The sequence below is a fragment of the Saimiri boliviensis genome, chromosome 12 (genome assembly GCF_048565385.1).
Source record: "Saimiri boliviensis isolate mSaiBol1 chromosome 12, mSaiBol1.pri, whole genome shotgun sequence".
Taxonomy (NCBI): Eukaryota; Metazoa; Chordata; class Mammalia; order Primates; family Cebidae; genus Saimiri; species Saimiri boliviensis.
Genome location: NC_133460.1, coordinates 22,241,540 through 22,257,244, shown reverse-complemented (window position 1 = coordinate 22,257,244; position 15,705 = coordinate 22,241,540). Strand labels below are relative to the sequence as shown.

General features: G+C 40.5%; 1 protein-coding gene and 1 pseudogene across 1 annotated transcript; both read left to right on the top strand.

The window, feature by feature from the left end:
• Window positions 1–2,119: 2,119 nt before the first annotated feature.
• LOC101032318 (vomeronasal type-1 receptor 3-like) lies at window positions 2,120–3,043 on the top strand. Its single transcript, XM_010340643.2, has one exon. It carries the CDS (start codon window positions 2,120–2,122, stop codon window positions 3,041–3,043), a length of 924 nt encoding a protein of 307 aa, XP_010338945.1.
• Window positions 3,044–6,898: 3,855 nt separating this feature from the next.
• On the top strand, window positions 6,899–8,410 carry LOC101031792 (large ribosomal subunit protein uL10 pseudogene; annotated as a pseudogene).
• The last annotated feature ends 7,295 nt before the right edge of the window (window positions 8,411–15,705 follow it).

Genomic DNA, 15,705 nt, shown 5'->3' with positions numbered 1-15,705 from the left:
CTGCAGCTTTAACTTAACGAAATCCTCATGCTTGTCATTGTTGGTTTTTAACACAAGAAGCCAAAAATCTGCTTTGATTTTTTTTTTCTTTGTTTTTTTATTTGAGATGGAGTCTTACACTGTCACCCAGGCTGGAGTCCAATGGCATGATCTCGGCTCACTGCAACCTTCACCTCCCGAGTTCAAGTGATTCTGGTGCTTCAGCCTCCCAAATAGCTGGGATTACAGGCACCTGCCACCACACCAGGCCAATTTTTTATATTATTAGTGGAGATGGGGTTTTGCCATGTTGGCCAAGATGGTCATGAAGTCCTGATCACAGGTGATCTGTCAGCCTTGCCTCTCAAAGTGCGGAGATTATAGGCCTGAGCCACCATGCCTGGCCCCCAAAATCTGTTTTTGTTGATTTTTCTTGTCTAAGATTTCCTTGCCCGTAAATGGGAATAATACGTTTTCTAAAAAAAAGTTTCCTAGAATAATTTGGAAATTAATCCACTAGTTGTTCTATCATTTCCACAAGTCGGAAAGATTTCCAGGATGAGTGGGAGCATTTCTACAGTTACTTCATGCCTGTGAGAATGTATAAGATGTCACTGATTAAATTATCTTGTTCTCAAAAGTATGAAACCTAGAGCTTTAGCGTACTCTGGACATATCAAGGACCTGGTGGAGCCTGTGATGTGAGGTGACAGGAAAGTCTGGTCTCTGCGAATGATGAAAAGACCATATTCTTTCATGACGTCATGGGAGGAGCAGTCAAGGAAAGCTATCTTGATGACTTTAGGTTTTCATATTGGAACAAAAATCATGGACTTCAGTAATTTTCAGAAGTAAATTATTTAGTAATATTTACCCTGTCTTCGAAAATGTTCTAAAGCCATTCTTAGGCTCAGTACTGACACTTAATTCAATGTTTCCTACCTCGAGTTTTCCTTTTACATGATATACGTATATCTTAATATATCAAATGATTCTGACATTGAAATAATTTTTCTTTTTGGGGGGATGGAGTCTTGCTCTGTCACCCAGGCTGGAGCACAGTGGTAGGATCTCAGCTCACTGCAGCCTCCACCTCCAGGGTTCAAGTGATTCTCCTGCCTCAGCCTCCCAAGTAGCTGGGACCACAGGCACATGCACCATCACGCCCGGCTAATTTTTGTGTTTTTAGTAGAGACGGAGTTCTGGCATGTTGGCCAGGCTTGTCTCAAACTCCTGACCTCAAGTGATCCATTCACCTCAGCCTCCCAAAGTGCTGGGATTACAGGCGAGGGCTGCATGTCTGGCCTGAAAAAAATGTCATTTGATATTTTTGTATTCATAAACCAGTACCAAATTTTGCTGTAATTAATGACAACCTGGTTCTCTGTTGCAGTGTTTTGTCTCCTACTCACGTCCCTTGTCCCCTTGCTTAGCAACAGACATTTTTCTATATCCTCTTAGTTAAGATGGGAAAGAATCTTCTTTTTGAATTTCAACGTGAAATCATTAATGCATTCAATAAATTTCATTTGGTCTTGTAGGATATTATTCTTTTAGGATTATATTAAATCAATGTCTTTATACTCTACTTGGATTTCTGAATCATTATAAGTGATAATTGTTCATAAAATAAGCAATTAGATTTAAATGAGAAATTGCCATAATCAAAAAATTTTTTTAAAAAAAATATAGGTTTAAAGAAAGTGACAAAATAAACAAAACTTATGAAGCATTAGAAAATCATAGCTATGTCCAAGGGTGAGACACACAGTGATTAAGCACATTGTCCAATTTTGATTCCACGTCTTATAAAGAAATTACTTTAGAAAAGTCATCAAGCTTCCTTGTGTAAGATCTCCTTACCTGTAAAATGGAAATAATAAAGCACTTATACCACAGAATTACTGTAAAAGTTATATGTAAAACAGTAACAGAGTACTCTTCTCATGGGGCTGTATATGTTTTTTTTTTAGAGCAAAACTCTTATTTAAAAAACAGGGTCTAATAAGAAAACGTCTAAGTTGGAAACAATGGTAAGTGGACCATAGTGGATTTTATTTGCAAAAGTGAAACAGACTTCATGTTTCCTCGCAGGGTTGTCTCACTTTGAATGTAATTACCAGTCACTGAAAGATGACAAATGGCCTCCAGGGATTTGGCAATAGGCATGATCTTCCTATCTCAGATGATAGTCGGATGCCTGGGGAATTTCTTTCTTCTTCACCACTATAGTTTCCTTTGTTTCACCAGAGGTGTGTTACAGTCCACAGATCTGATTCTCAAGCACCTGACGGTAGCCAACTCCTTGGTCTTACTCTCTAAAGGAATCCCACAGACAATGGTTGCTTTTGGATTGAAAGATTCCCTGAGTGATGCTGGATGCAAACTTGTGTTTTATGTTCACAGAGTGGGCAGGGGTGTGTGCATTGGCAACACCTGCCTCCTGAGTATCTTCCAGGCCGTCACCATCAGCCCCAGAGAACTCAGGTGTGCACAGCTCAAACTACATGCTCCCAAATACACCGGGTCCTTCAACATCCTGGTCCTGTGCTGGATTCTGAACATGCTGGTAAATGTTGCTGTTGCTGTACATGTGACTGGCAAGTGGAACAGCGTAAATGGCACAAAGGCCAGTGATTATGGATATTGTTCCGGAAGAGGTGGAATTCCACATTTATCATACATTGTCTTGTTATCATTCCTTGATGTTTTGTGTTTGGGACTCACGACTGTGGCCAGTGGCTCCATGGTTTTGATCCTGCACAGGCACAAGCGGCAGGTCCAGCGCATTCGTGGGACCAACCTCTCCCCGAGAGCCTCCCCTGAGTCCAGAGTCACCCAGAGTGTCCTGGTCCTGGTGAGCACTTTTGTGTTGTTTTACTCGCTCTCCTCCATCTTTACATTACACATGTCTCTTTTTCCTAATCCCAGTTGGTGGCTGGTGAACACCTCTGCACTGATCACTGCCTGTTTTCCCACAGTCAGCCCCTTTGTGCTCATGAGCCGCGATCCCAGGATACCCAGGCTGGGCTCTGCCTGCTGTGGGAGGAATACAGTTTCCTAAGCTGGGCAGATAGTTCTCTGATTTATGTGGATTGTCTTCTTTCTGTACAATGAGTGACCATTGATTGATTTCTTCCTGCAGAAGATTAGGAACCACATTTCAGCAGTCAATTGCAAAGTGTGTGTAAGATCCAGAGTCTCTCTTTGCCCTTAAAGGATTTTTCATATATCGTAAACCACAGTTACTGATTAAATGTTTTGCAAAAAGCTTTCATATTCATTTGGTTAATGTAGCAATGGAGAAGTTTAGAGGCAAATTAAGCATTAAAAGTGGATCTCTGGTAATTTGGAACAATGGTAGCTTTAAATTAATTAATAAAAAAATGACATGGAATTAACTGGGCACAGAAGAGTAACATAAGTTTAATGAAATAAAGAAGCTTAAGTGATGATCAATGAAGGTGAGAAGAAAGTCATACTTCATACTCCTTTTTTTGTTTTGAATTAATCTTTATTTTTTCCCATTTTCAAGTTGTAGAATTTTCTTTTTGTCCTTGATAATTATACTTTATTTTAATGAAACTAGTCTTTGGTTATTAAAAAAAAAATTCTGTCCCTCCATAATGTTCCTGATTCGTTCAGAAGATCCTATGTTCATGCTCCTTATATTTTTACGAATATTTCCTCTCTTTAGTTTTGCACAGCATTCTCTCCTACTTCACCTGAAAGTCCAGCCTTTTAATCCAGAGTAATTGTATCCAATTTGGTATTTATCTCACACATTCTGCTGTTTATATGTTTTTGTAATTTATACTTAATATTTTGAGTTTAAAATGTTTGCTATTTATATGATGCTACTGTTGTTTCTTCTGTTTCTGAATGAAATCTATGTTTTTGAATAAAAGAAAATAAAAGTTTTGAATAAAAACTTTTCGAAAAGGTAAGAAGGAAAAACAGCAGTTCTACCACCAGTAGAATCTGGGACAGAGCTGGAGGGAAAATAATGTATCAGGCCCCTCAGGATGTTAAAGACCAGGTTTGGTCATTTTACTTTAAATTCTTTTTTTCTTTAATGAATGCGAGCTTTTCTTTTGTTGCAATACCAAAAGGTCATACTTCTAAAAGCAGCTACAAGTAATCTTTTTCTATGAAAATGATGTGACTTGGTGCCACAGCTGAACTTTCCCTAATAGCAGCAGTATCGTCAGTCCCTGGCAGAAAAGAAATGTTAATTTTTGGCATCCCATGGGCTCCTATTGAAGCAACTTCATAAAGCACGCAGATAACTATTCTGCTGAAGTTTCAAACAAGTACAAATGATCACTGTGCTTGAAGATCTTGTACCTTTCAAAATATACACAAATGATGGCAAATTCACAAATAATAGCAGGTCCTTGATTTGCAATAAAATCATAAGGCAGAGGGTTGGCAGTGAAAAGAAAAATGTTTAGAATGGAAAAAAAAATTACAAAATGGTATTAGCATTCACAAAAAAGATCATGCGGAGATCAAATCCATGTTGATTAAAACATTGAAAGTTCAGCTACAATCCAAAGAACTCTGTCCATGAGTCCAAAGGCATGCATGCCAGCTGATGGAAATGCGGGATTCCTCTGACAATATCTTCTCCAGAGCTGAACAGTAATGTCTCACTGGAATAATCGCGAAAGGGTCAACGAGCTGCCACCACACTTCTTTTTTGTGATTCAAAATAAAAGAAGCACAATCACAGCATCAGAGGCGTTGGAACCAGACCGACCCCATCTTCCATGAGGGCTAGTAAAATGAGGTTGGACTTGCTGGGCTGCATTCCTGGAAAGTTAGAGTTTCTAGTTTCTGGATGTTTATGGTTAAGGGAACAAATTAGTAATGTTTCTTAAACATACTCAGACTTGGGCGTGTCCAGATATCCCGATATCTGGAGAACAAAGGCATTTCTAATTTTGCTTTAAAGATAATAATATTGATTCTTGCAAAATATAGTAATTAAAGAAATTAATCCTGTATCACAAACCCTTGTAGCAAAGCACATCTCCCCAAGATCTTTTTTATCCTCTATACATACAAGCGTGGTACCGAGATGGGCACCTTCCTCCTCTTACTCTCGGGAACGCCCTGATTGGTCTATGAGGTAGCTGTTCTTTTACCACGGTGCTTTCTTAATAAAGTTGTTTTTGCTTCACACTGTAGACTCACCCTGAATTCTTTCTTGTGTGAGATCTAAGAGCCTTCCCTTGGGGTCTTAGGACAAAAGAAATTACAGAAGAGTGGACAGAGAAAATACAGAAATTCACAATAGCCACCAGTTACGGTGGGTCACGCCTGTAATAGCCCTTTGGGAGGCCGAGGCGAGCAGATCATTTGAGGTCAGGAGTTCGAGACCAGCCTGGCTAACATGGGGAAACCCTGTCTCTACTAAAAATACAAAAATTAGCTGGGCATGGTGGTGTGTACCTGTAATCCCAGCTATTTGGAAGGCTGAGGCAGGAGTCACTTGAACCTGGTAGGCGGAGGTTGCAGTGAGCCAAGATTGTGCCACTGCACTCCAGCCTGGGTGACAGAGGGATACTTCAGCTCACACACACACACAAAAGAGGGGAATTCACAATGACCTGGTGGAAGGAGCAGGGCTATCCTGCCTTCGTGTGCTCGAGCTGTGTCTACATCTGCACGTTGGCAGCATTCAGCCTCCACAGCCTCCACAGCCTCCCCTGGGCAGCATTTGGTTCTGAATGGAGCTAACGGAATTCATGCCATTCAAAGATCTCCTGGGCTGTGTGCACAGGTTGTTGGCACTCCCATCCTGCTTCAAGTAATCCGCCCTCGGCTTTTAGGCTGAGGCTGTTCTGCAATACAGAAACACAACCAGAATCCACTCATACTTACAGTCAAGTTATAGAAGAGTACCAGGGAAGGTTCCAAAGCTCAACTCAGGAAGTTCCACAGAATACTCTCCTCGATATGGTGAATATCCACTGAAGCCAAGATGAAATTTTATTTTTCACTGTGTTTTTGTTCCTGGAAGTCAAGTGTCTTACACAGTCTGAAAAGAAAATTCAGGCCAGGTGAGGTGGATGACTCATGCCTGGAATCCCAGCACTTTGGGAAGTCGAGGCAGGCAGATCACCTGTGGTCAGCAGTTTGAGACCAGCCTGGCCAACGTGGCGAAACCCCCTCTACTAAAAATACAAAAATTAGCTGGGTGTGGTGGCAGGTGCCTGTCATCTCAGCTACTCAGAAGGCTGAGGCAGGAGAATCGCTTGAACCTGGGAAGTGGAGGTTGCAGTGAGCCAAGATCATGCCACTGCACTCCAGCCTGGGTGACAGAGCGCGACTCGGTCCGCCCCTCCCCCCCAAAAAAAGAAAGAAAGAAAAAAGGAAAATTCCAATTGTGATTGTTTCCTTTCTTTGCTTCTGGTTCTACAGAGACACTCTCTTTTCTGAACCACCAGGAAGGTATAAAAATTGTCCACACCCAGAGCCTATAACCGGTAGTCACTCCTCATCAGTGGAGTCACACATGCAGCTACTTCTGGGTTGAGAACCTTCCATGTTATGCAAACAGATGACTCTCCAGACTCACTGTCAGGAGTTATTGTTTGCAGATTTCTTCTCATTTGGGCTGGAGGCTTCACTCAAAATTTCACACACTGAAAACTGGCCCTCTGGTCACCTTGTCTGAGCCCCGGCTGGCGTGGCAGCCCCTCTCTGCCCTGCCCTGCGCTCCTGCCCCACAGGCCTGCAGCTGTGCTCCCCACCCAGGCTAGCACGAGGGTGAGGGCAGCAGCGGGCATTTTACCTTAAATTCTAAAAAGAAAGTTAGTTCTGTGAAATCTGTGATATTTTTGTGGGAGGAGAGTCGTACATCTCAAACTTGTTAAGGTAAAAATGCACGCGGTGGTGTGGGTGGAGCGAAATGAGCACAGGACTGCAGGAAGAAGTTTTCATTAGAATTCGACTCCCAGCTGAGGATTATGAGCCTCATCAAGAAAACTGCCGAATTTTCGGGACCCTGTGAGGGTAGAATATGCTGTATTAGCAAAAATCTCAATTAGCCTGTTCAGAAGAAATAGGGTGACCTTGGGAAGTGAAGCTGTGCTGGAACCAGTCACCGTCCGAGGAGGAGCCTAAGCCAGGGACCCTGGGGAGACTTATACTTCCATTTTTCTTTTTTTGTTTTATTCTATTTTATTTTTCTTTTCTTCTTTTCTTTATTTTTTCCTTTCCTTTCCCTTTCCTCCTTTCCCCTCCCTTCCCTCTCCTTCCCTTTCCTTTCTTCTTTTCTGATGGAGTCTCCATCTGTGGCCAGGCTGGAGTGCAGTGGTGCAATCTGGGCTCCACCTCCCGGGTTCAAGCAATTCTCCTGCCTCAGCCTCCCGAGTAGCTGGCATTACAGATGTGCACCACCTTGTATTTTTAATAGAGACGAGGTATTACCCTGTTGTTCAGAATGATCTCGGCCTCCTGACCTCGTGATCCACCAGCATCGGCCATCCTAAGTGCTGGGATTACAGGCACAAGCCACCGTGCCGGGCCTATGCTTCCATTTTTCTATGGAGTTGGTGGTAATTGCTGCCTTGAAATAGTCAAGGGAGCCAGTTTGAAAGAATCATAAAACAAACAGGGTAGTCATGTGGCTGAAGTGAAAAATTTCCACCGACGTTTTCTTATTATTGCTAGCTAAAGCAGGGAAAATGTATTGAAAATTCAAAAAGTTGAAAAATACAATGCAGAAGTTTGGCCTAATGGACATATATTGAACCTGGGCTATGAATCACATTATTCAGCAATATGGAACAATTGAAATAATGTAATCACAGAGGGAGTTTGTATTCCAGGGGCACCATTGAAATCCTGAGTGATGTGCAGCTGGTCAAGACTGGAGACAAAGTGGGAGCCAGTGAAGCCACGCTGCTGAACATGCTCAACATCTCTCCCTTCTCCTTTGGGCTGGTCATCCAGCAGGTGTTCGACAATGGCAGCATCTACAACCCTGAAGTGCTTGACATCACAGAGGAAACTCTGCACTCTCGCTTCCTGGAGGGCGTCCGCAACGTTGCCAGTGTCTGTCTGCAGATTGGCTACCCAACTGTTGCATCAGTACCCCATTCCATCATCACTGGGTACAAACGAGTCCTGGCCTTGTCGGTGGAGACAGATTACACCTTCCCACTTGCTGAAAAGGTCAAGGCCTTCTTGGCTGATCCATCTGCCTTTGCGGCGGCTGCCCCTGTGGCTGCTGCCACCATGGCTGCTCCTGCTGCTGCTGCTGCAGCCCCAGCTAAGGTTGAAGCCAAGGAAGAGTCGGAGGAGTCGGACGAGGATATGGGATTTGGTCTATTTGACTAATCACCAGAAAGCAACCAATTTAGCCAGCTTTATTTGCAAAACAAGGAAATAAAGTCTTCTTTAAAAAGTCAAAAAAAAATATTTTAACGAATGTAAAATATTTTAATCATAGAGATTAACCTTGCTACTAACAATATTTTGAAGTAGTTTTTGAAGCAATTTTAAATACTAAACCTAAACACTGAGCAATATTACTAATTAATATTTAGAACTTTTCAGATGAAAAGACAGTAACAATTCTTCGTATTCAAGTTGTGCACTGTATATGCTCAAAAGTAGTTAGAATTAGATGGCTAAAAATTCAAATACTGCAATAGAAGATGCCTGACAACATGTGTTTTTGACGTCAAACTCTGAAGCTAAATTTCAAAAAGAAGCTTAGCCTTGGCCAGGGGAGGTGGCTTATGCCTGTAATCCCAGCACTTTTGGAGACCAAGGCAGGTGGATCACCTGAGGTCAGGAGTTCAAGACCAGCCTGGCCGACATGGTGAAACCCCATCTCTACTAAAAATACAAAAATTAGTCAGGCATGGTGGTGGGTGCCTGTAATCCCAACGGAGACAGGAAAATCACTTGAACCTGGAGACAGGAGAATCGCTTGAACGGGGGAAGAGGAGGTTACAGTGAAACCAGATTTCGCCACTGCTCTCCAGTTTGGCCAACATAGCAAAACTCTGTCCCCACCAAAATTAAAGAAGCTTAGCCTAATGTGTTATCATAAAATATAATGTAGGTAAAAAATTTAGAGCTAAACTCCCTCTCAAAAACAAAACAAAACAAAACTTAGCCAGGCATGGTGCTACATGCCTGAAGTCCCAGCTAATTGGGAGGCTGAGACAAGAGGATCACTTGAGCCCAGGAGGTCAAGGCTGTCTTGGCGACAGAGTCTCAAACAACAAAAAAAATCACTAATCCATTTGTGTTCTCTCTTTGTGTTTTAATTGATGATAGCTATTTTTTTAAGTTGGAATTCTTGCACAGGCCATGACTGTACAGCTAAATGAAATTTTAACAAACTGAACCCCTCTCTGCATGTACAACATAGGTTGCAAAACAGAACATCGTCAGACCTCAGCCACCTCTTCGTGCCCTTCCCAGTCACTACCCCAGGAGTAACCATGACTCAGACTCCTAACAGTACAGCTCACCTGTAGTTTCAACTGTTTTTTAGCTTATATACATGGAATCATATAGCATGGCTTTGTTTGTATGTAGATTTTGAATTCTACCTGTTTGGAAACTTACCTGTATGGGTGCATGTTACTGTCATTCATTCATTAGAATGGGTGATAGAATTATTAGATTGGTTGCAGTTTGTTGTTGTTGTTGTTGTTGTTGTTTTTGAGACGGAGTTTCGCTCTTGTTACCCAGGCTGGAGTGCAATGGCGCGATCTCGGCTCACCGCAACCTCCGCCTCCTGGGTTCAGGCAATTCTCCTGCCTCAGCCTCCTGAGTAGCTGGGATTACAGGCATGCGCCACCATGCCCAGCTAATTTTTTGTATTTTTTAGTAGAGACAGGGTTTCACCATGTTGACCAGGTTGGTCTTGATCTCTTGACCTCGTGATCCACCCGCCTCGGCCTCCCAAAGTGCTGAGATTACAGGCTTGAGCCACCGTGCCTGGCAAAATATACATCCTTTTCATCAGCACATGGAACATTTCCAAGAGAGACAACATGTTAGGCCACAAAACAAGTCCTAAAAAATTTACAACAATCAAAATTATATCAACTTGAAACAATCAAATTATCTCAGATCATAGTGGAATAAAGCTAGAAACCAATGTCAAGAGGAACTTTGGAAGCTACATAAATATATGAAAATTCCTGATCAATCACTGGGTTGATAACAAAAATTAAGACAAATTATTTTTTTTTAATGAATGCAAACAAAAACATAATATACCAAAACCCGTGAGGTAAAGCAAAAACAGTGCTAACAGGGAAGTTTATACCATTAAATTTTACATCAAAAAGGGAAAACAATCACAAGTTAACATCCTAACATTACAACTTTGGTTACTATTAACAGAAAGAGAATAAACCAAACCTAAAGTTAGCAGAAGAAAAGAAATAACAAAAATCAGGGCAGAACTAAAGGAAATAGGGACCAGAAAATAAAAAGGAAAAAATAAACAAAAATTTCATTCTTTTAAAAGAAAATTGATAAATCACTAGCTAGACTAACCAGAAAATATCCAAATACACATAATCACAAATGAAAAAAGAGACCTTACAACTGATACCACAGAAATGCAAAAGATCCTCAGAGGCTATCACGAAAAACTGCACATGCACAAACACAGACGAAATTGATAAATTCCTGGAATTGCTTAACCTATCAGGATTGAACTAGAAAGAAGTACAACTCCTGAACAACCAATAATGAGTAGCATGATTGAATTAGTCAAAACAAACAAAAACCCCCAAAACCAAAAACAAAACAACCCCCCTCCCCATCAAACTTCAAATAACAACAGCAAAAAGCTCAGGACCAGATAGATTCACAGCTGAATTCTACCAAACACACAAGAAGAAGTAATGCTAATTCTCCTGAAACTATTCCCAAAAAAATCAAGGAGAAGGGAATTCTCCCTAACTCATTCTACAAGGCCAGTGTCACCCTGATACCAAAATCAGACAAGGACTCACAAACTACAGACCAATATACTTCAACAGATGCAAAAATCCTCAACAAAATACTAGAAAATTAAACCCAATAGCACATAAAAAAGATGATGCATTGTGATCAGGTGGGACTCATACCAGAGATGCAAGGAATAGTTTGATATACACAAAGCAATAAATGTGATACATCACATAAACAGAATTAAGGACAAAATGATACGATTATCTCAACAGATGGAGAAAAAGCCTTCGATAAAATTCAGCATTGCTTCATTTAAAAATCCGAAACAAACCAGTTTTAAAAGCAACATTTCTCAGCGTAATAAGCCCATATATAACAAACTCACAGCCAACATCATACTTACTGGGGAGAAGTTGAAAGCATTTCCCTTAAAAACTGGATCATGACAAACTGGATCATCACCACTGTTACTCAACATAGTACTGGAAATCCTTGCTAGCATAATCAGGCAAGAGAAGTGGCCATACTGGCCAAAACAATCTATAGATTCAATGTAATCCTTATCCAATTCGCGATGTCCTTTTATTCAGAATTAGAAAAGAAGTCCTAAACTTCATATGGAACCAAAAAAAAAAAAGATCCTGATATGGAACCAAAATAGCCAAAGAAGTTCTAAACAAAAAGAACAATGCCAGAGGCTTCAAATTATCCAACTTCAAATGATACTATGAGGCTACAGTAATCAAAACAACGTGGTACTAGTATAAAAATAGACATAGATCAACAGAACAGAATAAAGAGCTATGAAACAAAGTCACATCCAATCAACCATCCAAACAACCAATCTTTGACAAAGTCAACAAAAATGTACGCTGGGGAAATGACACCCTCCCTATTCAATAATGGTGCTGGGAAAATAGAATAGCCATATGGAGAAGAATAAAACTGGAACTAGACCTCTCACCATATATAAAAATTAACTCAAGATGGATTAAAGATGTAAACATAAGACCTGAAACTATAAAAATTCTGGAAGAAAGAAAACCTATGACAAACTCTTCTAGACATTGGCAAAGAATTTATGACAAAACTCTCAGAGTCAAACACAACAAAAACAGAAGTAGACCTGATTAAACTAAAAAGTTTCTGCACAGCAAAAGAAATACAGTAACTAGACAACCCACAGAAGAAAACACTGCAAACTATGCATATGACAAAGGGCTGATATCCAGAATTTATAAGGAACTCAAACAACTCAACAAGAGGAAAACAAGTGACCCCATTAAAAAGTGGGCAAAGGACATAACAGATAGACATTTTCCAAAACAACATATGCCAGTGGCCAATAAACATATGAAAAGATCCTAAATATCATTAATCATCAGAGAAATACAAATGAAAACCACAATGAGATATCATCTTACATGAGTCAGAATGGCTATTATTAAAATATCTAAAAGCAACAGATGTTGGTGAGACTGCAGAGAGAAGGGAACGCTTATACACTGCTGGTGGAAATGTAAATTAGTACCTTTATGGAAAACATTATGGAGAGTTCTCAACTAAAAATAGAACTACCATTAGCTGCAGCAAACCCACTTCTAGGTATATAGCCAAAAGGAGATAATCATCATATTAAAAAGATATCTGCAATCTACGTTTATTGCAGCACTATTCACAATAGTCAAGATATGAAAGCAACCTAAGTGTTCATTAACAGATGAATGTATAAATAATGTGGTACACGTACAAAAATGGGCTACTATTCAGGTGTAAAAAAGAATAAAGTTCTGTCATTTGCAGCAACATGGATGGAACCAGAAGGCATCACATTATGTAAAATAAGCCAGGTACAGAAAGACAAATTTGGCAGGTTCTCACTTATTTGTGGTAGCTAAAAATTAAAACAATTGAACTCATGGAGATAGAGAGTAGAATGGTGTTTGCCAGAGGCTGAGAAGCCCGCCCATCCCATAATCCACTGATGGTTACCAGTGGGTGGGAGAGTGGGGATAATTGATGTGTACAAAAAAAAAAAAGAAACAATAACATATAGTATTTGCTAGCACAGCAGGGTGACTATAATAAAAAATAATGTAATTGTACATTTAAAAATAACTTAAAGAGCATAATTGAAGTGTTTATAACACAAGGAAGAAATGCTTGAGATAATGAATCGCCATTTATCCCTATGTGATTATTACACATCATATATCTGTATCAAAATATTTCATATATCTTATAGACATATAACACCTACTATGTTTACCCACAAAAATTAAAAATTAAAAAATTAAATATGGTACACATATACCACAAAATACTCAGCGGTAAAAAAAAAGAGAAATCATGTCTTTGTAGCAACATGGATGAAACTGGAAGCCACTTTCCTTAGTGAAATAACTCAAGAAGAGAACGTTCAATACTGTTTGATCTCATAAGTAGGTGCTAAACAATGGGTACTTACTGACTTATAGAGTGAAATAACAGTCACTGAATCCACAAGAGGTCGGACGGTGGAAGGAGAGTGAAAGCTGAAAAATGATTGGGCAGAAATTTCGCTATTCGGGTGATGGGTACACTAAAAGCCCAGACATCACCACTATGCAATGTATGCATGGAAGAAACTGGCACCTGTGGCTGAGTGCAGTGGCTCACGCCTGTAATCACACCACTTTCGGAGGATGACGTGGGTGGATCACCTGAGGTCAGGAGTTCAAGACCAATCTGACATAATCATGACAAAATTATGACATAATCATGACATAATTATGACATAGATAGGAAGTTTCATTAATAAACATGCATTTATGGTAAAGTGATTTTAACAAGGGGCCAAGAAATTTCTGAGTCAAGAAAAGTCTTTTCAACAAATGATACTGGAAAATTGGATACTGGTCTGCAAAATAATGACACTGGACTCCTAACTCAAATCACATATGAAAAACCAACCAACCAACCAATGAACAAAAGTTAAACAGATCATACACTTAACTGTAAGTGCTGAAACTAAAAAATTCTTAGGAGGAATATTAAATTTTTGTAACCTTGCATTAGGTAACAATATTTTAGATTTTACACCAATGAATAATCAAAAAGAGAAAACTATGCTTCACCAAATTTAAAATGTTTTCCTCTTCAAATACCATGAAAACATAAAAATGGAGGTCACTGAATGAGAGAAATCTGAGATGAGCACAGAACTGAATCACAATCTTCACCAGCACAGAAAGGATTCACCACTGTGGGAAACAGCCTCACTTATGGAATATCATGAAGACAAGGGAGGACAGTTTCTGACCTGGTGGGTTTATTATGATATATTTTTTTAAATTTTTATTGCATTTTAGCTTTTGAGGTACATGTGAAGAACATGCAAGATGATATGTTTTATAAGACTAAAAGTTATAGACAAATGTTAGAAGAGCCTGAATCCCTCCTTTTCCTCTAGAAACCACCCAATTTAGAGTAATGGTGGGAGGTCTGGAAGAGCAGTGGAGCTGACTGCTACATAGAATACTTGGAGAAAGTTAAAACAACAAACACAGGGACAACATGCAAAGATACTCATGGCCTATTGTAAAGTAAAAACAATGAAAAAGTGTTTTCTCTGTTATTTTTAGAAGTATGTGGACAGGGACTTTGCACCTAGCCACGTCAGGTGCACTGGGGACTAATGGAGGCCAGATTCCTTTGGGAATGGGATTATTGGCCACTAAACTGGCAAAATATAGGACAGAGCCCACGGGAGTCTCTGTACTAGGTTTGGGCCCTGGGCCCACCCTGGTCATCTCAGGCTATTGTCTGTGTTGACCCTTCTGTGCTCACTCTCATGCTTGCCCAGCAGTGACCCATGGTTGATAACGTGTTGCTACTGTCTTTTGTCCAAGGAGATAGAGTTGGACCTACCAAACAGCTCTTCACTGATCTCCTGCATGGAATTCTGCAAATAGAGTACCCAGCAAATTGATTGAGAGGTTTTAGTGGGCTGCTTGGCTGTTCCCACAAGGAAATACTCTGATTAAAGTGATACATTCTAGGTCAGAAACAGAGGAGCATCTCCATGAACTTCCAGCCACGGCAAAAACCACATGACAGCTTGAGGGCTCAGAATCAAATCTGAGCAAACAAGCTTAATCCCCAATACTCACCTTCCCATCCTGCCAGTCATGACCTGGGGTACGAATGCAGTAGAGTTCCAGCACCTAACAAGGAGTTCTGCTCCTTCCCAGGAAGAGCCTCACCTCACCTTCTGCTCCCCACCCCTACACACATATATGGTGATGAGGAGAGGGGATGAGGTTGTCCAGATGGGATCTCGAGGACTGGCATGGAAAGGGCTACCCTGTGGTTACTTTGGGGTACCTCTTCCCAAATGGCCTGAAGCATGGATGTTGAGAGATCAAGAGCTGAGGCAAATTCTGCATCTTTAGAAAAGACTCTCACTGAAGCAAGAGCTTTGAAAAGTTGGGATATAGCAGAACATCTTGCTCTCTTGACAGTCTCTGGTTAACTAAGCTTGATAGGAGACTGTCTTCAGAAATCTCAGTGCCTGGTTATCAAAGTTCTAAGTTCTGTTGGGGTCTTTCACCAAGGAAGTGAGGCTACTTCTTCAAGTTTTCATCATTCTCTTACTAAGACCTACCCAAAGGCTTCTCTCGGATGCTGACTGCTCATCTTCCTTCCCCATGTTATTTTATTACCTGCACACAATTATGCAAACACAGACCCCTCTCCCCCAGCCTCTGAGAAGACTCAGTGAAGCCTGGACTATAGGTTGAGGAC

Excerpts from the sequence above, each read along its gene's own strand:
- LOC101032318 (XM_010340643.2), top strand. The coding sequence starts at position 2,120 with ATGGCCTCCAGGGATTTGGCAATAGGCATGATCTTCCTATCTCAGATG.